At 44.1% G+C, this 21,964-nt stretch overlaps 1 protein-coding gene across 1 annotated transcript in view; it reads right to left on the bottom strand.

Annotated features, from left to right (window-relative positions):
• The window catches only part of FBXO21 (F-box protein 21), a 70,323-nt gene extending 48,716 nt beyond the window's left edge, over window positions 1-21,607 (bottom strand). Inside the window, exons 1-4 of the mRNA XM_030218189.1 lie at window positions 21,369-21,607; window positions 11,673-11,808; window positions 8,455-8,549; window positions 2,809-2,930 (exon numbers count right to left, since the gene is read on the bottom strand). Coding sequence (XP_030074049.1) covers window positions 2,809-2,930; window positions 8,455-8,549; window positions 11,673-11,808; window positions 21,369-21,607 — 592 coding nt within the window. The remainder of the gene's footprint in view (window positions 1-2,808; window positions 2,931-8,454; window positions 8,550-11,672; window positions 11,809-21,368) is intronic.
• Window positions 21,608-21,964: the final 357 nt, after the last annotated feature.

Here is a 21,964-nt window from a genome sequence, read left to right as displayed (position 1 = left end):
CCAATAGTAGCAACATTCCATGTAGAATCTCCAATAGTATCTATTTTATTTTTGTTACATTTGTACCCTGCGCTTTCCCACTCATGGCAGGCTCAATGCGGCTTACATGGGGCAATGGAGGGTTAAGTGACTTGCCCAGAGTCACAAGGAGCTGCCTGTGCCTGAAATGGGAATCGAACTCAGTTCCCCAGGACCAAAGTCCACCACCCTAACCACTAGGCCACTCCTCCACTGTTGCTACTATTTGAGATTCTACATGGAATGTTGCTATTCCAACATTCCATGTAGAAGTCGGCCCTTGCAGATCACCAATGTGGCCGCGCAGGCTTCTGCTTCTGTGAGTCTGACGGCCCCCGCACGTCCTGCGCAGTCTTCTAAATTCCACGTAGAATCTCCAATAGTAGCAACATTCCATGTAGAATCTCCAATAGTATCTATTTTATTTTTGTTACATTTGTACCCTGCGCTTTCCCACTCATGGCAGGCTCAATGCGGCTTACATGGGGCAATGGAGGGTTAAGTGACTTGCCCAGAGTCACAAGGAGCTGCCTGTGCCTGAAATGGGAATCGAACTCAGTTCCCCAGGACCAAAGTCCACCACCCTAACCACTAGGCCACTCCTCCACTGTTGCTACTATTTGAGATTCTACATGGAATGTTGCTATTCCAACATTCCATGTAGAAGTCGGCCCTTGCAGATCACCAATGTGGCCGCGCAGGCTTCTGCTTCTGTGAGTCTGACGGCCCCCGCACGTCCTGCGCAGTCTTCTAAATTCCACGTAGAATCTCCAATAGTAGCAACATTCCATGTAGAATCTCCAATAGTATCTATTTTATTTTTGTTACATTTGTACCCTGCGCTTTCCCACTCATGGCAGGCTCAATGCGGCTTACATGGGGCAATGGAGGGTTAAGTGACTTGCCCAGAGTCACAAGGAGCTGCCTGTGCCTGAAGTGGGAATCGAACTCAGTTCCTCAGTTCCCCAGGACCAAAGTCCACCACCCTAACCACTAGGCCACTCCTCGTGATGTTGCCCCTCTAAATCAACTCTTACATGTGCTAAGATGGTCATTGTGAAGGGTTGCGCTGCATTTGCAAACGCAGATGGCCCTTTGCATTTAATATAAGGATTGTAGAAAAGTCATTCTTACAAGTGTATATTCACAGTGCACACAGTTTTGAAGGGCCATGTTCTATTTTGCAACATAAATACATGCATAACTGGAAAAGATTTTCCACTGGCATTTACATGCCCCACAAGCATCAGCTAACTGCAGGTTTGGAGCTTGTCTCTAGAAGAGCAACTGAGGAAGGAAGGAATATCAGGTCTTACCTGATAATCTTATTAAATAATAACCACCATACTAGGTCAGACCAATGGTCCATCTAGCCCAGTATCCTGCTTCCAACAGTGGCCAACCCAGGTTACAAGTACCTGGCAGAACCCCAAATAATAGCAACATTCCATGCGGAATTCCAAGGAGTAGCAACATTCCACGGAAAACCCTAAAGAATAGCAAGATTCCGGATTCCCAAATAGTGGCAACATTCCATACTACCAATCCCGAGGCAAACAGTGGATTCCTCTATATCCATCTCAATAACAGACTTTGGACTTTTCCTCCAAGAACTTGTCCAAACATTTTTTTTAATCCCAGATACACTAACCGCTGTTAACACATCCTCTGGCAACGAATTCCAGAGATTAACTGTTCTTTGAGTGAAAAAATATTTCCACCTATTTGTTTTAAAAGTATTTCCATGCAATTTCATTGAGTGTCCCTTGCTCTTTGAAATTTTGGAAAGCATGAAAAAAAAAATCGATTCAATTCTACACCACTCAGGATTTTGTAGACTTCAATCATATGTCTCCCCTCATCCGTCTCTTTTCCAAGCTGAAGAGCCCTAACTCCTTTAACCTTTCCTCATACGAGAGGAGTTCCAATCCCCTTTATCATTCTGGCCACTCTTCTTCGAACCTTTTCTAATTTCGCTATATCTTTTTTGAGATATGGTGACCAGAACTGAATGGAATACTCAAGGTGAGGTCGCACCATGAAGCGACACAGAGTAACAAAGTAACATAGTAGATGACGGCAGAAAAAGACCTGCACGGTCCATCCAGTCTGCCCAAAAAGATAACTCATATTTGCTGCTTTTTGTGTATACCCTACTTTGATTTGTACCCGTGTTCTTCAGGGCACAGACCGTATAAGTCTGCCCAGCACTATCCCCGCCTCCGAACCACCAGCCCCTCCTCCCAACCACCGGCTCTGACACAGACCGTATAAGTCTGCCCAGCACTATCCCCGTCACACACCACCGGCTCTGGCACAGACCGTATAAGTCTGCCCAGCACTATCCCCGCCTCCCACCACCGGCTCTGGCACAGACCGTATAAGTCTGCCCAGCACTATCCCCGCCTCCCACCACCGGCTCTGGCACAGACCGTATAAGTCTGCCCAGCACTATCCCCGCCTCCCACCACCGGCTCTGGCACAGACCGTATACAAGTCTGCCCAGCACTATCCCCGTCACCCACCACCGGCTCTGGCACAGACCGTATAAGTCTACCCAGCACTATCCCAGTCACCCACCACCGGCTCTGGCACAGACCGTATATGTCTTCTCAGTCTTATTTACCATCCCCTTCCTAAATATTCCCTGCATACTGGGCAGAATATTCCAGCCAATCGTATGTGTCAACAGTACAATGCAATTTACCCCCTCAAACCCTATCCAACAGGCTTTGAGGGAAGTAAGCTTTGTAGGTAGCATGCTACATATCTCTTGGGATTCTCATTCACCTTCCAGAAATGACTGCTGATCCACAGGCTGCTCAAGAAACCTCTTCAGGCTCTTCAAAATGTTTTGCTGTCGGATGAAGTAAAGAATCTTCTTTGCGTAGTACTTCAAGGTCAAACCCTTCCTGAAAAATAACATTTTAAACAGGCAAATGAAGCCATTTGAGAAAGGCTTTGCAGGCCCGAGATGTATGTTCCAGCCATTTAAAAATATTACATATATTACAAAATCTGATTTACATTTGTAAGTCAGCAAAGACTTGTATCAGTTTAGAAGAGGTGCTACTTGCCAAACAGATCAGAGGACAGACCTTGAAAGTACGTGTTTATTCTCTAGAATTAAACAACAAGGTGAGGTTTCCCTGAGCATACAAATGTGGGTTTATGCCTGTATTCTATAAACCACAAAAACAGGGGAAAAAATTAGAACACAGAAAAACGTAGGTAGTCTAATCTAATATGAGCGCTTCTATTCCGCTTAACCCAGATAAGGCTCCAGGTGGATTACAAAAAAAAAAAAAAGAAGAAGAAAAGTTCATCAGTCTCCCAAGATTAACATATCACAATCATATTTATGGTATGTCTTACCTGATAATTTTCTTTCCTTTAGTCGCAGCAGATGATTCCAGAAACAGATGGGTAGTATCCGTCTACCAGCAGGTGGAGATAGAGAACACTCAACTGAAGGTAGTGATATCTAATTCCACTAATGATATTGACAAAATTCCTCATCTCCCTCCTGCACTACTCGCGAAGAAGTTACACTGAACAGAATCTGGTCCTGCTTTAAGCTCCTCTCAAAATCTCAGAAAAGTCTCTCTTACACAGATACGATCTCACTGATCACTAGATATCTGCCCTAGCCATATCTTAACTACACCACCAGACTTCTTTATCGACCAGTTCCATAAATACATGGTTCTTTTCAGGAAGAAAAGGGAACTATAATTCTAACCCCCCATTCCCAAAATTCCCACGGGGAAAAGGAATGATGTAATTATAGACCAGTCGCCTCCATTTCCCTCTTTGTGGAAGTCACGGAAGAATTAGTGACAAAACAACTGATGGATTATTTATCCCACTTCTTACTACATAGTTCAGTCTGGTTTCAGACCAAATACACACAGAAACAGTGCTCATCACACTCCTTTCCAAATTCAGGAAAACTATAAGCACTGTAAAAAAAACCTTATCCTCCAGTTCAATATTGTCTAGTGCTTTTGACATAGTAGATAATATTTTATCCATATTACTGGACAACATGGGTATCTGTGGTAATGTCCACAGATAGTTTATCGGCTTTCTCAAGTCTAGATAAATCCTTTCTATATGTACAGCGCTGCGTAACCCTGGCAGCGCTATAGAAATGCTAAGTAGTAGTAGACGACATCACCATCTATTTACCATTTGAGAACCAAATCCAAAGCATCCTAGACATAATCCGGAAAACTGTGGAACTGATGGAAAATTGGGCTATTACATTTCACCTCAAACTGAAAAGAGAAAAAAAAAACAAAATTCCTAGTCATCTCCAACCCTCATAATACCCCTGAGCAATACAGTTTCACCATAGACCAGACAACGTACCCCCTACAAACTAAATTAAAAATATTAGGAGTCATCATTGATCAACACCTGAATTTTGCAGACCAGGCTAACTCTGTGGTCGCTAAGGCATTTAATACTCTCCGGAGACTGAAAAGACTAAGCCCATTCTTTGCTCCTAATATCTTCCGGTCACTTATTCAAACAATAGTATTATTTTTGTTACATTTGTACCCTGCGCAATCCCACTCATGGCAGGCTCAATGCGTCTTACATGGGGCAATGGAGGGTTAAGTGACTTGCCCAGAGTCACAAGGTGCTGCCTGTGCCTGAAGTGGGAATCAAACTCAGTTCCTCAGGACCAAAGTCCACCACCCTAATCACTAGGCCACTCCTCCACTGTTGCTACTATTTGAGATTCTACATGGAATGTTGCTAATTCCACTAGCAACATTCCATGTAGAAGTCAGCCCTTGCAGATCACCAATGTGGCCGTGCAGGCTTCTGCTTCTGTGAGTCTGACGTCCTGTAGGACGTCAGACTCACAGAAACAGAAGCCTGCGCAGCCTTCTACATGGAATGTTGCTAGTGGAATAGCAACATTCCATGTAGAATCTCCAACAGTAGCAACATTCCATGTAGAATCTCCAATAGTAGCAACATTCCATGTAGAATCTCCAATAGTATCTATTTTATTTTTGTTACATTTGTACCCTGCGCTTTCCCACTCATGGCAGGCTCAATGCGGCTTACATGGGGCAATGGAGGGTTAAGTGACTTGCCCAGAGTCACAAGGAGCTGCCTGTGCCTGAAGTGGGAATCCAACTCAGTTCCCCAGGACCGGAGTCCACCACCCTAACCACTAGGCCACTCCTCCACTCACAATTAGACTACTGCAATGTCATCTACCTAGGGAATAAGGAACTAGTAATGAGGAAATTATAAACACAAAACACTGCTGCTCAATGGGTTTGCAAAGTCACTTAGGGCACTGTTTACTAAGCCATTCTGTAGGTGTGCTAACATTTTTTTAGCACACGCTAACACTAACATGGTCCCCTCTGATAACCTAGTCTCAGAGGAGGCTGTAATATGTTGGAATTCTCTCTCTGACTCTTCTACTTACAATAAGAAATATGCCCTTTGGACAAGCGGGGCAATAGGGTTTCTGTCTCCTTACACCCACCCCAAACTATAGTGGACCAGCCACCCCTAAGATATGGGGTGGCAAAGAAGACAGAAGCTATGCTTCTTCCAAGGAGAAAGTTTTTATTCCTTACCAATCCAGATAATAACAAAGCAATCAGGCAATAACAAATAGCAATTTGTTATGAGGGGGAAAGAGAGACCACCGCTGTAAAGATTTACTCATTGTTGATCATCTCAGCCTCTGCCTAAATACAACACGACAGTGACTTATATACAGTGGGTTGGGCATCAATCCCCTCCCAAATCATACAGCCTTGCAACTTCAGCTCATTTCTGTCTTACTGCATTGTTTACATAAAACGGAACACACTATCTGAATGTTATGGAATACAGAACACAATATCTAAATGTTTATGGAACACAGCATCTTATAACAAGTCCAAGGTTTCTTTTACAGGAGATTGTAGTCGTTGTTTTGCCACAGGAATTTCTCCCGGACCCAGGTCTTATCATTGTTTTGTCTAGTAACCTCAACACATCTTCGCTTTCAAACTGTGTACATATTCTTAGTGTCCTTGTGATGTCTGAGTCAGTGGCACCACTCTGTCAGGGAGGGCAAGAGTGCTCCTTGCTGGATCAGCATGACCTCGAATTCACAGCTTTCAGCAGAAAGTACAGAAAGATGCAGCTTTCAGGCATTTTGAGTTTGAGCCTTTTAGCTATGCAGTTCATGGGTCATAACTGACTTGTCAGTGGTCAGAAAAGTGTGAATCAATTCAGAATATATGGGTGTTTCTAGTATTAGCACACCCTAGAAACGCTAGCTCGTCTTAAGAAATAGGGCCCTAAATTTGAAAGGGCGTCACCATTCCTCGTTAGACTACATTGGTTACCTATTAAAGCTGGAATCATTTTCAAAACATGAACTTTTATTTACAAAATCATTTACGGGATGGCTTCAGACTGTATGTGTGACATGACAGATCTCCCAACTCGAAACTCAACTCTAACTGCAAGGGATTATCTCATTCTACACTTCCCTAACTACAAAAATATCAAATACAAATCCACTCTAACAAGATTTCTCTCATTTAGGCACTAAGTGGTTGAATTCTATCCCAAGGGAAATATGACAACTCAATAACTATCTGACCTTTCGCAAATTCTTGAAGGCTTTTTCTTTTTAATAAATTCTTTCACTAGATGTTAAAATCGTTTATAGCCAAGATCTTGCTCCTCGTCACTACATTTTCAAGAATGTTCCTTTAACTCTTACATATTTCATAACATGTATTACACATTACCTTGTACTGTTTATTACTTATGTAACAAAAAATCCGCAATCAAGCGGAGAACTCGAACGCCCCACGGGAAAACACAGATAGAGGTAAAAAGTGGGATGTTTGACCGCGGAAATACAAATCCTGGAGACAATATCATAAAAACTTCTTTATTGAAGAAAACACTCGACACAACTGTTGTGTTTCGGCCTACATCAGGAGTCTCCCACTATGACGTAGCGTATATGAATCTGAAATGCCTGAAACACGATTTGGTCCGTGTGACGAACCAAACGTAAAGTGTTTGGCTATATTACAAAAGTGGTCTTGAAAAAGACCTTTCGTGGTAAGCTTGTCCGTAGCGGGTCACTAGGAGCGCAGCATGGAACGTGATAAAAAAAAACAAAAAAAAACTTACCACGAAAGGTCTTTTTCAAGACCACTTTTGTAATGTAGCCAATCACTTTACGTTTGGTTCGTCACACGGACCAAATCGTGTTTCAGGCGTTTCAGATTCATATACGCTACGTCATAGCGGGAGACTCCTGATGCAGGCCTGTAGGCCGAAACTCAACAGTTGTGTCGAGTCTTTTCTTCAATAAAGAAGTTTTTATGATATTGTCTCCAGGATTTGTATTTCCGTGGTCAAACATCCCACTTTTTACCTATATCTATTACTTATGTAAGCCACATAGAGCTGAATAATTGTATTCAGGTAATGTGGAATAGAAGTATAAATAAATAAAATAATGTAATCTTCACCCTATTTCAAATGGAGCAAATGTTTATGAAGTCTTCACTCTTTCAATATACTCAAACCCAGTGTAGGACCCCATGTGAACATCCATCAAACATATAAACGGCGAGTGACCGACTCACTCGCAAATGCACAGTAGAGACTTCCCTCTCTGTCCCGCCCCCGCGTCAATACGTGATGACGAGGGCGGGACAGAGAGGAAAACTGTGCCGCCGAGGTTGATACCACTCCCCCCGCCCGCCCGCCTGAGATCGCCACTACCGTTCCTCCCCTCCACCCGGCCCGGGCCCTCTCTCCGCTACTAAACTTACACATCCATTCGCCGGAACGCAGCATGCACATCAGCTGAGCTGCCGTCGGCCTTCCTTCCCTGCCTGTGTCCCGCCCTCGCTGACGTTACGTCACAGGAGGGCGGGACACAGGCAGAGAAGGAAGGGCCGACGGCAGCTCAGCTGATGTGCGTGCTGCGTTCCGGCGAATGAATGTGTAAGTTTAGTAGCGGAGAGAAGGCCCAGGCTGGGTGGAGGGATGGCGGCAACTCCGGGGGTGGGGGTGGGGGGGGGGGGATGGTAGCGGTGGCGACCTCGCGGGGAGGGGGGAGGGAGGGGGAAGGAAAACCCCAATACCAGCCCGTTTTTACGGGCTCAACGGCTAGTTATTATATAAAGTCCAAAGATCGGGTTTCTAGATCGGGACAATTTAACGCTGCCAACCCTGGAAAGGATATGGGATTTACATTCTACTACAGTAATATAACTCTAAAGAATACCGAGAATTAGTAACAGTGTTCTATACGTTTAAATTATAATTATTAAGCATTAATATATAAAATAACAGTAGACAATCGTATATTATAAGTGATCTTCACTGGCTCCAAAGCTTGAGGGATATATAAATGCAGCCTGTTGTCTGGCTCACCTTCCATCCATATTCAGGATTGACATCAGCTCATCCTCAAAGAAACGTCCCGAGCACCTGAGAGTCTCAATGTCACTGAAGCCGTCACAAGGAACCTGGCAAAGAGAGAATGGGTTACACAAGCAATCGCAGAAACAGAGAACATGGTAGCAGATAAGGACCTTAATATTCATCTGATCTGCTTAATTTCATTCCAGATTTAGTCATCACAGATCCCATATTGATTTTTGGATTACTTCTTGCTCTCCACAAACTAGGAACCCTCTAGGTTCATCCCATATCCCTCTGAAATTTGTCAGTAGCTTGTGACTATTTTCCCTATGTGGTTATCAGATGCATTCTGCCCTCCCCTCCTTTCTAAAACCATTCCTGAGTCCAAACCCCAAAAAACCCCTTGACTGCGCTGCTCCAGTACATTTCCTTGTATGGCTTAGAGGGGCTTAAAAAAAGGTTTAGACAGCTTCCTGAATGAAAAGTCTATAGACCATAATTAAATTGGAGAAAATCCACTGTTTCTGGGATAAGCAGTATAAAATGTTTTGTACTTTTGGGGATCTTGCCAGGTATTTATGACCTGGATTGGCCACTGTTGGAAACAAGATGCTGGGCTTGATGGACCTTTGGTCTGTCCCCGTACGGCAATACTTATGTACTTAAACAAGTAGGGAAAATGTGCAGAGACTGGCTCAAAGAATTCTTCATAACCCTTCTGCATGTGTGTATATAGCAGTTCTGAATGCTTATGTGTTGTGTGTGTAATACTGTGGGCTCATGTATCATGTATGTTTCTGTTTTGAATGCTTATCGTGTGTGTATTATATAGGAAGGTATTGCAGAACTAAGCGGGACGGACTGCACAGGCCGTATGGTCTTCACCTGCTGTCATTTTCCACATTTCTATGTACATGATTTCTTTTCTGTAATATCACTAGTATAAATTTCATTTACACATCTGTACTATAATAAAAAGCACCTCCAACGTTCTGAAGCTGACTCCGTGGCTTCACTGAAGTGAAGGGTTCGTAAGGTTGGTCAGATTTGTCAGTCTGTCACCATCTCTCTCGGCCCCGCCCTCGCGTCAAAACGTGATGACGTCGAGGACGGCGGACCTATCAAAGGCGCGAGGGCGGGGCCGATATGTTGACAGAGTGATGAATCTGACGAACCTTACGAACCCTTCACTTCAGTGAAGCCACGGAGTCAGCTTCACAACGTTGCAGGTGCGTTTTAATACACTACACAGCTCCCTAATTTTGCAGTTAAACATCGCAGGGTGGCTGGAGAGGTGGGGGGGGGAGAGGGGGGGCAATGACCCTGGAACTGGGAGGGAGGGGGCAGACCCTGGAACTTGGAGGGGGGTCGGGCGGGCAGACCCTGAAACTGGGAGGGAGGGAAGGGGGGAACCCTGGAACTGGGAGGTGCGGGACCACCCTGGAACTGGGAGGGAGGGAGGGGGGCCCCTGGCACACACTCTCGCACCCAGTCTCACTCTCTCTGTCACACAAACTCACACATTCACTCCCTCTCTATCACACATTCACTCTCACACACACTCTGTAAAACACACAGACTCCGAGGAAAACCTTGCGAGCGCCCGTTTCAAATGTGTCAGAAACGGGCCTTTTTCCCTAGTTGTATATAACATAAAGGCCAATCATACATATTTCTAGTACTTATTATAAGCTATTTTGCTCTTTTTGAGCTGGGAGCAGATCTGGAATTGCAAGACAGCATTTTTTCTGGTAACTATTTTCCAAGGTTGTAGAAATTTGTAGTTTGACATTTTGGCCTGTGATAAGTTGCTGGTCAGCAGCTAAGAACCAGAGACTCCTATGACTAAGGACGCCTGCTGTATCCAGATAAACAATCAGGAGAAGAAGTAAGTGAGTGTGGGTAAAACTAAGTCGAATAGGGGGGGTGGAGGGGCAAATATGAAGACTGTGCATACCAAGGACATAGGTCACCCCATATCAAATGAAAACTTATGCTTATATGCATGACAGACCCTTACTGCCAATATAATAAGAGAATAAATGATAGAATTTGATGGATGACTCATAAGAGGAAACAGAATATTCTGGAAAGATGCATATTCATTAGGTAGGAAGGGTAATTATAATTAAGATACTGAATAATGCTCAGTCTCCCCCTTCCTCACATTGCCTATACCCGTTTAGCCAATGTGTACTATCCTTATGTCCTTTCCCATCCTTCAGACTTTTGTATCATTACCCTCCATGCATTGTAACCTTTTGTAATATTGTAAGCCACATTGAGCTCGCACTAGTGGGAAAATGTGGGGTGAAAATGTACCAAAAATAAATAAATAAATAAGAAAGGAAGTGGAGTGGAGGAGTGGCCTAATGGTTAGGGTGGTGGACTTTGGTCCTGGGGAACTGAGTTTGATTCCCACTTCAGGCACAGGCAGCTCCTTGTGAATCTGGGCAAGTCACTTAACCCTCCATTGCCCCATGTAAGCCGCATTGAGCCTGCCATGACTGGGAAAGCGCGGGGTACAAATGAAACAAACAAAAAAAAAAGTATTTAAAAGGAAACAAAACTGAGGATGGTAAGCCTCAATGTGTCCACTAGGAGGTGGACATATTGCCAGGTCCCAGGGAAAACTCTGTTTTTATTTGCTACATAGTATACTGTAAGGGGAGTTTATTTGTTACTATTTCAATAATTACTGATTAGCTTCTTTGACAAGTTGAATAAATATTTATTATGTCTAATATTTATTTAGTAGCCAGAGTTTCTTTTCTCGCCTGGAATTCTGCCTGGGGAGTAAAGATTTACTCCTTCAGAAGGTTACTTCTGTCTCCGAGGCAAGACAGAATGTCAACAACATTCATGCAGTGGCGTTCCTAGGGTGGGGGAACACCCGGGTCGGCGCCCCCCCCCCCCCCGGCGAAAGAGCCGGGTGCATGCCGCTGGGGGGGGGGGGGGGTGCCGCAGTGCACGCCTGCTGCGAGTTTACTAATTTTGCTCGTTCGCTGCAGCTCCCTGTTCCGGGGCAGAGGGAGCTGCAGCGAACGAGAGAAGTTAGCGAACTCTCGCAGCAGTCGCGCGCCGCGGCACCCCCCAGCGGTGTGCACCCGGGGCGGACCGCCCCCCCCTTAGTACGCCACTGCATTCATGACACTATCAGGTAGCTCTGAAAAGAACATTAATTTTATATGACATACTATTTAGTGAGAACTATGAGACCTCCTTACGTGCTCTGCAAAGAATCGTTTGGAGAACGAAGCCACGATTCTTTGGGCTTCTAATCCAGCATTGTGCCGTGATTTGTACTCTTCGCGCCAGTCCAGGCTCTCTGTTTGGCTGTAATACTTCATCAGTGATGGCCACCTAAGCAAGCAATAAAGAGATCCCATGTTTACCTCAGAAGAAAGCAGTTTAAAACGGAAACACATGATGTTCATTCACTTCCATGGCCAAATTAACCTGCCTGGAAAGTAGCATGACACTATTTAAACAGGCATTAACTTCAGTCCTAGTTCATGACCAAAGACATTTGGAAAACTTGTTGCTGGATAGCAAAGGTAAGACAAATCCCCATTTTTAAAATGAGCTCCCTATGCACGTGGCATATTTTCTACATTTGTCATCAGCTCCCTGTACCTAATGGATAATGCATTTCCGTCTTTCCCAGAGCCTGTCTATCCATCAAACGCACTGTGTTCCAAACAAATAACTTAAAAAAAATGTATTTATAAATTTTACACTCATTACACGATAAACATGTATTGGAAATGCATTGAAAAATATTGAATACATATTAATAAAGTAACTATTTTAAAGAAAATACATCTTGGATCAAATTTCTCAATTCTTTAGACCACAAAATGGAATGGGGGGGGGGGGGGGGATTTAGATAATAGGAGATCAAAAGTAATTAATAAAATTTTAAGTGAAGCAAATGGCCTGGCCTGTTTCCCCTTATATCTCTTAATAATCAATCAGCTGTCTTTCATTTACTCTTTAGGTTTAACGGATAGCTTTTTTCATTTCTAGAAATGTTTTAAGATGTTCTGGCTCGAAGAAAACGTATTCATTACCCATAAACTTAACCAAACATTTACACGGATATGCTAGTTTTTTTGCTTTATTTTTTTGTCTATTAGATTGTAAGCTCTTTGAGCAGGGACTGTCTTTCTTCTATGTTTGTGCAACGCTGCGCACGCTTTGTAGCGCTATAGAAATGCTAAATAGTAGTAGTAGTAAATGGCCCTTCTCCACTACTGCCAACTCCAGACTTCGCGCCTTCTGTCTCGCTGCACCCTACGCCTGGAATAAACTTCCTGAGCCCCTACGTCTTGCCCCATCCTTGGCCACCTTTAAATCTAGACTGAAAGCCCACCTCTTTGACTTGTAACCACTCACCTCCACCTACCCTCCTCTCCTCCTTCCTGTACACATTAATTGATTTGATTTGCTTACTTTATTTCTTGTCTATTAGATTGTAAGCTCTTTGAGCAGGGACTGTCTTTCTTCTATGTTTGTGCAGCGCTGCGTACGCCTTGTAGCGCTATAGAAATGCTAAATAGTAGTAGTAGTAAATGGCCCTTCTCCACTACTGCCAGCTCCAGACTTCGCGCCTTCTGTCTCGCTGCACCCTACGCCTGGAATAAACTTCCTGAGCCCCTACGTCTTGCCCCATCCTTGGCCACCTTTAAATCTAGCCTGAAAGCCCACCTCTTTAACATTGCTTTTGACTCGTATCCACTCGCCTCCACCTACCCTCCTCTCTTCCTTCCCGTTCACATTAATTGATTTGATTTGCTTACTTTATTTATTTTTTGTCTATTAGATTGTAAGCTCTTTGAGCAGGGACTGTCTTTCTTCTATGTTTGTGCAGCGCTGCGTACGCCTTGTAGTGCTATAGAAGTGATAAATAGTAGGTTAGTAGTCTCTTGTAACCAGAGCTAATGTTGTGATGTCATAATGCCTCAGGCCACCAATAAGAGCCAACCTCATCAGTGATGTCACAATGGCTTGATTGTCCTATACTTGGCTCACTTTTATTACATAGCTCTTTGAGCAGGGACTGTCTTTCTTCTATGTTTGTGCAGCGCTGCGTACGCCTTGTAGCGCTATAGAAATGCTAAATAGTAGTAGTAGTAGTCTCTTGTAACCAGAGCTAATATTGTGATGTCATAATGCCTCAGGCCACCAATAAGAGCCAACCTCATCAGTGATGTCACAATGGCTTGATTGTCCTATACTTGGCTCACTTTTATTACATAGCTCTTTGAGCAGGGACTGTCTTTCTTCTATGTTTGTGCAGCGCTGCGTACGCCTTGTAGCGCTATAGAAGTGTTAAATAGTAGTAGTAGTAATAGTAAATATGTTGCCCCTATAGCTCTAGTTTCTTCTCTGAAAGTCAACATTTTTTTCCTTCTATCTTGAGTAGTTTTACTAACATCAGGATATATCCAAATTCTTTGACCACAAAAAGTCTTTAAAGAATTTTTAAAGTATAATTTCATCACTGAGTTTAGATCTTGCTCGAAGACAAATGAAACTAATAGAGTTCGATGTTGTACTACTTCAGATATCGATTCTTCTAATATTAATGAGATATCCAGAGGTCCTTGTATATTTTGTTGATTTGAAGATAAGTTCCTTGAATGTGTTAGTTTTTCACCACTAAGGACAAGATGCACTAAAGACTCGTTAAAGCCCTTTCCTTACCGATTCCCTTAGCGAATCGGTAAGGTACGGGCATGCATCAAGGAAAAGAAATGCAAATGAGCTGCTCGTTGTAGCTCACTTGCATTCTCTATCCGTCGTAAAACAGTCGGCCAGTTGACCGGTTGAGCATGCGCAGAGCAGCCAAGCGTTATGCTGGCTGCTCTGCGCATGTCAAAGACGCCTCCCTGTGCCGCCCGAAGACGCCGCGCTGCTCACCCCCTCCGATACGGCTCATCCAGAGGACAGTGCAGTTGAGGATGCCCATCCAAAAAAAACGTCCATTTTGGCCGCCATTCCCCCCCCCCCCCCCCCCCCCCCCCCTGCAATAATAAAAGTCTTTTTTGGCAGTGCTTCACTCAGCTGAGAGACCTGGAAGTCTCTGAGCCAATCACAGCGCGTTTAGCTGTGTGAAGCACTGCCAAAAAAGACTTTTTTATTATTAAGGGGGCCAAAATGGATGTTTTTTTTGGATGGGCACCCATTTTGACCGCCTTCCCCCCCTTGCAATAATAAAAACGTCTTTTTTTTAGCAGTGCTTCACTCAGCTGTCTCAGCCTGTGTAGGTATCGGTAAATAATTAGTTTTATTCAATGGAGGTATGGCTGAGGCTGGATATAATAGTGTTTCCTGTAGATATTTTGCAAACAAATTACTTAAAAGAAAAGTGTAACCTGGGTACTGCTCACTCATTTTTACCGTTTTTTCTCAATGTATGGCGGAAAAGCACTTTTCCATGGACAGCAAAGATCTCTACAGCCACAGAAATGGAGCTTTGCCAGTGCTCAGAAACATTGAAAAGCTTTCTAAGCCCACTAGCCAATCCCCCGCTCCCCTCCATGACAGTTCCCTTCAGTAGTGTTTTAGCCACAGTCAATCAGAATTTAGCTTTTGTCTGTTATTAATTCAATTAGGATCAGTTACCTCAAGAGTAATCTACACTGTAATCAAGTGTAATCTACAATGGCTACCCATTATAGACCGTATTACCTTCAAAATCTGTTGACTCACAAAATAATATATGGGGAAGCCCCTGCTTACATGCTACATTTAATAGATCTTGCATCCAGAAATACCTCGGTAACTGCTCGATCCTACCTTAATTTGCACTATCCAAGCTGCAAGTCTGTTAAGTATAAGCTACTTTTTTCATCACCTTTCTCCTACATCAGCCCAAAGTCCTGGAACGTTCTACCAAGGCATCTAAAGGAGATTGACGACCACCAACTATTCAAGAAATCCTTAACATTTTTATTCGAGAGAGCTTATCTCACCAACTAACGCTTAATCCCCACCTACCTCAAAATAGACTACACCCGTTGCTACTTCAATCTAGTCGTGTATCCTTGTGTAATCCTACTGTTCTTTCCCGTCTTTCTGACCTGTCGTGTCCTTACCCTCCCTTGCATTGTAACCTTTTGTAACATCGTAAGCCACACTGTGCTCGCTCTAGTGGGAAAATGTGGGATATAAATGTACCACAAATAAAAATAAAGAGAGTTTAATCTAGTGGAGATCATTTTTAGAATACCAGAAAAGAAGCTGGGATTTAAATGCTGCTGTCCAGGATGTGACAGAAAAATGTCAGTAAAGGACACTGGTTATTGCTGCATCTGTTGCTTTGGACCATCTCATTAGGTGAATTCTTGTTTTGTTTTGTTTTTTTTAATAACTTTTTACTTAAATGCAGACAAAAATAACTGGCACAATGCCACTACAGATCAGCAGGATAGCATGAGTATTATTACAGGTTGCAATATATCCCTAAAAGACAAGAATGGCAAAATAAGACATCAAAAATATTAAACCCTAGTTTTATGCCACTCCTTAGTCCATACGGCAGTGTAGTTTATTTATTTATTTTATTTATTTATTGCATTTGTATCCCACATTTTCCCACCTCTTTGCAGGCTCAATGTGGCTTACAATAGTCATGAATAGTGGACATATATTAGAAAATATACAATTGGTGTAAAGCACGATAGTAGAGAACAAGCAGATATTTTGAGATAGTTCTGAATATATGTGGAGGAGTTATGTATATTCACATTGGTAGATCTTTGTATCCCACCTACTGTCTAACAGGTTACAGATAAAACAATACATAAAATTATCCACAAACACATCAACAATGGCATTCTTCTAGATTAACTCAATCAACATCCTGCATAAGTGCGTTTTTAACTTCCTCTTAAAATCGGATACTGATGATAGGATCTGAATAGTGCCTGGCAATCTGTTCCATAAAATTGGATCAGCAAAAGACAGAGAAGCATCTGAAGTATCAACATAATGAGACTTCGCTTAAAAACAGTTGAATCAACTGCCAAGTCCCTGACAATCTTAAAGCACGAGCTGCTTCATATAATGTAGACAATGGGGAACACAGTTAGCTAACCACGGGGATGGGGACGGGGGACAGAGCCAGAGCCCTCAGGAACAGGGCCGAACTTTGCCCCCATGTCACTCTCTAAAAGCTTGAGATTAGCATTTACAAAGGCTGTTCCAACTAGATGGAACATCATCTATAAATGTTAGTATCAATATGTAAAATCTTAACACATCTTAGACAACTGACTAATTGTACATAGTAACATAGTAGATGACAGCAGAGAAAGACCTGCACGGTCCATCCAGATAACTCATATGTGCTACTTTTTGTGTATACCTGACCTTGATTAATATCTGCCATTTTCATGGCACAGATCGTATAAGTCTGCCCAGCACTAGCCCCACCTCCCACCACCAGCTCTGCCACCCAATCTCCGCTAAGCTTCTGAGCATCCATTCCTTCTGAACAGGATTCCTTTATGTTTATCCCACACATTTTTGAATTCCGTTACCGTTTTCATCTCCACCACCTCCCGCAGGAGGGCATTCCAAGCATCCACTACTCTCTCCGTGAAAAAATACTTCCTGACATTCTTCTTGAGTCTGCCCCCCTTCAATCTCATTTCATGTCCCCTAGTTCTACCACCTTCCCATCTACGGAAAAGGTTCGTTTGCGGATTAATACCTTTCAAATATTTGAACGTCTGTATCATATCACCCCTGTTTCTCCTTTCCTCCAGGGTATACATGTTCAGGTCAGCAAGTTTCTCCTCATACGTCTTGTAACACAAATCCCATACCATTTTTGCACCTTTTCTTTGCACCGCTTCAATTCTTTTTACATCCTTAGCAAGATACGGCCTCCAAAACTGAACACAATACTCCAGGTGGGGCCTCACCAATGACTTATACAGGGGCATCAACACCTCTTTTCTTCTGCTGGTCACACCTCTCTCTATACAGCCTAACAACCTTCTAGCTACGGCCACTGCCTTGTCACACTGTTTCTTTGCCTTCAGATCCTCAGATACTATCACCCCAAGATCCCTCTCCCCATCCGTACATATCAGACTCTCACCGCCTAACACATACGTCTCCTATGGATTTCTATTCCCTAAGTGCATCACTTTGCATTTCTTCACTTTGAATTTTAATTGTTAAACCTTAGACCATTCTTCTAGCTTCTGCAGATCCTTTTTCATGTTTTCCACTCCCTCCTGGGTGTCCACTCTGTTACAAATCTTTAATTGGAAAAAAAAACAAAAACAAAAAACTGCAGAAGCTGCTTTTGGATTTAAATGAAACACTGTCAAATACCATAATTTGTATCTTGTCTGCCTTTGATGTGGCAACAAGAGTCTCAGTCTGCTGATCAGACTCCCATCTGCAACATCCTTCCTAGTGGTTAGTGCAGTGGACTTTGATCCTGGGGAACTGTATTGGGCAATCAAGCCATTGTGACATCACTGATGAGGTTGGCTCTTATTGGTGGAATGAGTGGAGGAGTAGCCTAGTGGTTAGTGCAGTGGACTTTGATCCTGGGGAACTGTATTGGGCAATCAAGCCATTGTGACATCATTGATGAGGTTGGCTCTTATTGGTGGAATGAGTGGAGGAGTAGCCTAGTGGTTAGTGCAGTGGACTTTGATCCTGGGGAACTGTATTGGGCAATCAAGCCATTGTGACATCACTGATGAGGTTGGCTCTTATTGGTGGAATGAGTGGAGGAGTAGCCTAGTGGTTAGTGCAGTGGACTTTGATCCTGGGGAACTGTATTGGGCAATCAAGCCATTGTGCCATCACTGATGAGGTTGGCTCTTATTGGTGGAATGAGTGGAGGAGTAGCCTAGTGGTTAGTGCAGTGGACTTTGATCCTGGGGAACTGTATTGGGCAATCAAGCCATTGTGACATCACTGATGAGGTTGGCTCTTATTGGTGGAATGAGTGGAGGAGTAGCCTAGTGGTTAGTGCAGTGGACTTTGATCCTGGGGAACTGTATTGGGCAATCAAGCCATTGTGACATCACTGATGAGGTTGGCTCTTATTGGTGGAATGAGTGGAGGAGTAGCCTAGTGGTTAGTGCAGTGGACTTTGATCCTGGGGAACTGTATTGGGCAATCAAGCCATTGTGACATCACTGATGAGGTTGGCTCTTATTGGTGGAATGAGTGGAGGAGTAGCCTAGTGGTTAGTGCAGTGGACTTTGATCCTGGGGAACTGTATTGGGCAATCAAGCCATTGTGACATCACTGATGAGGTTGGCTCTTATTGGTGGAATGAGTGGAGGAGTAGCCTAGTGGTTAGTGCAGTGGACTTTGATCCTAGGGAACTGTATCGGGCAATCAAGCCATTGTGACATCACTGATGAGGTTGGCTCTTATTGGTGGAATGAGTGGAGGAGTAGCCTAGTGGTTAGTGCAGTGGACTTTGATCCTGGGGAACTGTATTGGGCAATCAAGCCATTGTGACATCACTGATGAGGTTGGCTCTTATTGGTGGAATGAGTGGAGGAGTAGCCTAGTGGTTAGTGCAGTGGACTTTGATCCTAGGGAACTGTATCGGGCAATCAAGCCATTGTGACATCACTGATGAGGTTGGCTCTTATTGGTGGAATGAGTGGAGGAGTAGCCTAGTGGTTAGTGCAGTGGACTTTGATCCTAGGGAACTGTATCGGGCAATCAAGCCATTGTGACATCACTGATGAGGTTGGCTCTTATTGGTGGAATGAGTGGAGGAGTAGCCTAGTGGTTAGTGCAGTGGACTTTGATCCTAGGGAACTGTATCGGGCAATCAAGCCATTGTGACATCACTGATGAGGTTGGCTCTTATTGGTGGAATGAGTGGAGGAGTAGCCTAGTGGTTAGTGCAGTGGACTTTGATCCTAGGGAACTGTATCGGGCAATCAAGCCATTGTGACATCACTGATGAGGTTGGCTCTTATTGGTGGAATGAGTGGAGGAGTAGCCTAGTGGTTAGTGCAGTGGACTTTGATCCTAGGGAACTGTATCGGGCAATCAAGCCATTGTGACATCACTGATGAGGTTGGCTCTTATTGGTGGAATGAGTGGAGGAGTAGCCTAGTGGTTAGTGCAGTGGACTTTGATCCTAGGGAACTGTATCGGGCAATCAAGCCATTGTGACATCACTGATGAGGTTGGCTCTTATTGGTGGAATGAGTGGAGGAGTAGCCTAGTGGTTAGTGCAGTGGACTTTGATCCTAGGGAACTGTATCAGGCAATCAAGCCATTGTGACATCACTGATGAGGTTGGCTCTTATTGGTGGAATGAGAGGAGGAGTAGCCTAGTGGTTAGTGCAATGGGCTTTGATCCTGGGGAACTGAGTTCAATTCCCACTGCAGCTCCTTGTGACTCTGGGCAGGTCACTTAACCCTCCATTGCCCTTGGTACAAAATAAGTACCTGAATATATGTAAACCGCTTTGAATGTAGTTGCAAAAACCTCAGAAAGGCGGTATATCAAGTCCCATTTCCATATACCCAGTTGCTCAAGTATCTTATTGTGACTTTAACAGGTTCATCCATTGTTCCTGGCATCAAGGAGTGATTCTGACACTTAACACTTTTTTTCCTGTTCATCCACTGCACAGTGTTGGTTCTCTTCAACACCCAAGTCTGAAAGACAATCCAACCATCTTCCCGAAAAATGTAAAAAAAACACACGCAACTGAATCGTTGAGAAATCTGTATTAGCCCTCCGAAGGGACACCACCTTGTCGTGGTGGAGGGGCTTCTGTGTTTCAATGACTCAGAAGGCTAGGCTGAAGGGTTACCCATATCATACAGGCCTCTTAAGGAGAAACCAGACAAAGAGTGTCCCAAACTGGGAGAGTGGTAAGATGGTGACGTAAAGTTCATATGCCCAGCTGCCCTCTGAGGTTTTGTCGTCTTTATGTAAAGTCCCTCTCTGCAATTGCACTTTCCTTAACTGAGAGGAAGGGAACCGGCGGTCAGCCGCTGATGGCCAGCGTTTTGTCCTCTGAGGAGCAAGTATCACATACCATGTAAAATGAATTTATCTTGTAGGGCAGACTGGATGGACCGTACAGGTCTCTATCTGCCGTCATTTACTATGTTACTCTTTGGGGTTCTACATGGAATGATGGTACTAATTGGGATTCCGGAATCTTGTAACTCTTTAGGATTCCAGAATCTTCAGAACTTTTTAGTACAAGAGACTTCTACAGTCTGTGCCCTGAGAAAGGCAAGGACAAATCAAACTCAGGTATAAAGTATCACATACCATGTAAAATGAGTTTATCTTGTTGGGCAGACTGGATGGACCGTACAGGTCTTTATCTGCCGTCATTTACTATGTTACTCTTTGGGGTTCTACGTGGAATGTTGCTACTAATTGGGATTCCGGAATCTTGTAACTCTTTAGGATTCCAGAATCTTCAGAACCTTTAGTACAAGAGACTTCTACGGTCGGTGCTCTGAGAAAGGCAAGGACCAATCAAACTCAGGTATATATATATATACATATAGTATTGCATATCTACTACTACTATTTAGCACTTCTATAGCGCTGCACAAACATAGAAGAAAGCCAGTCCCTGCTCAAAGAGCTTACAATCTAATATCAGGTCAAATGGCTGGATGGACCATTCAGGTTTTTATCTGCAGTCATTTACTATGTTACTATGTTACTCTTTGGGGTTCTACATGGAATGTTGCTACTAATTGGGATTCTGGAATCTTCAGAACTTTTAGTACAAGAATGGCAAGGCCAAATCAAACTCAGGTGTGTGTATATATCTATATCTAGTATTGCATATCAGGTCAAATGGCTGGATGGAGCGTTGAGGTCATTTCCTGTGTTAGGTCCGCGCTCGTGTCGTGCTGTGCCCGGGGTTTCCCGCCTTTACCTGTTCCGGAAGAGACGTCGCCAGACCTTGCCCCGGCCCTGACACACCTCCCGCAGGCGGCGGCAGCAGCAGGACGCGCTGCCAATGTCAGCGAACAGGAGCCCGGCAGAGCAGAGGATGAGCTCCAGGACCTCGCTGGGCAGCTCCGTCAGGCCCAGGCTCTCCACTTCCCCCGGGACTGCAGCGTCCCCGTCACCGCCGGCAGCCCAGCCCGGAGAACAGGGCACTGACGCCGCCATCTTGGCCTGTTTACCTGCTGCTGCGACGCGTGACGCGTGACGCGTGACGCGACGACGACGGCCTCAGGCTCCGCCCAGCACCTCAGCGTCATCAGCCGACGCGCGCATCACGTTCACGCGCAGAATCTAGAACAAGGACGTCAAAGGAGCGCGAGGAAGGCGCTGTGCGTGTTGCAGTCAATTAACTTTCAAGCGTCCTGTACTAACATTTTAATAAAGTCATATTTATAATGTGAAAAATTAGTACTGAGGAGAGGGAAGAAATCTTGGGAAAGTGCATTAAAAATTGCAAGCTGGGCCCAGGACAAACAAGATTAAGGGTCTGCCTCTCCCCCCCCCCCCCCCCACCCCATACAA

The sequence above is a fragment of the Microcaecilia unicolor genome, chromosome 11, assembly GCF_901765095.1.
Source record: "Microcaecilia unicolor chromosome 11, aMicUni1.1, whole genome shotgun sequence".
In the NCBI taxonomy this organism is placed as follows: domain Eukaryota; kingdom Metazoa; phylum Chordata; class Amphibia; order Gymnophiona; family Siphonopidae; genus Microcaecilia; species Microcaecilia unicolor.
This window is presented reverse-complemented; position numbering and strand designations above follow the sequence as displayed.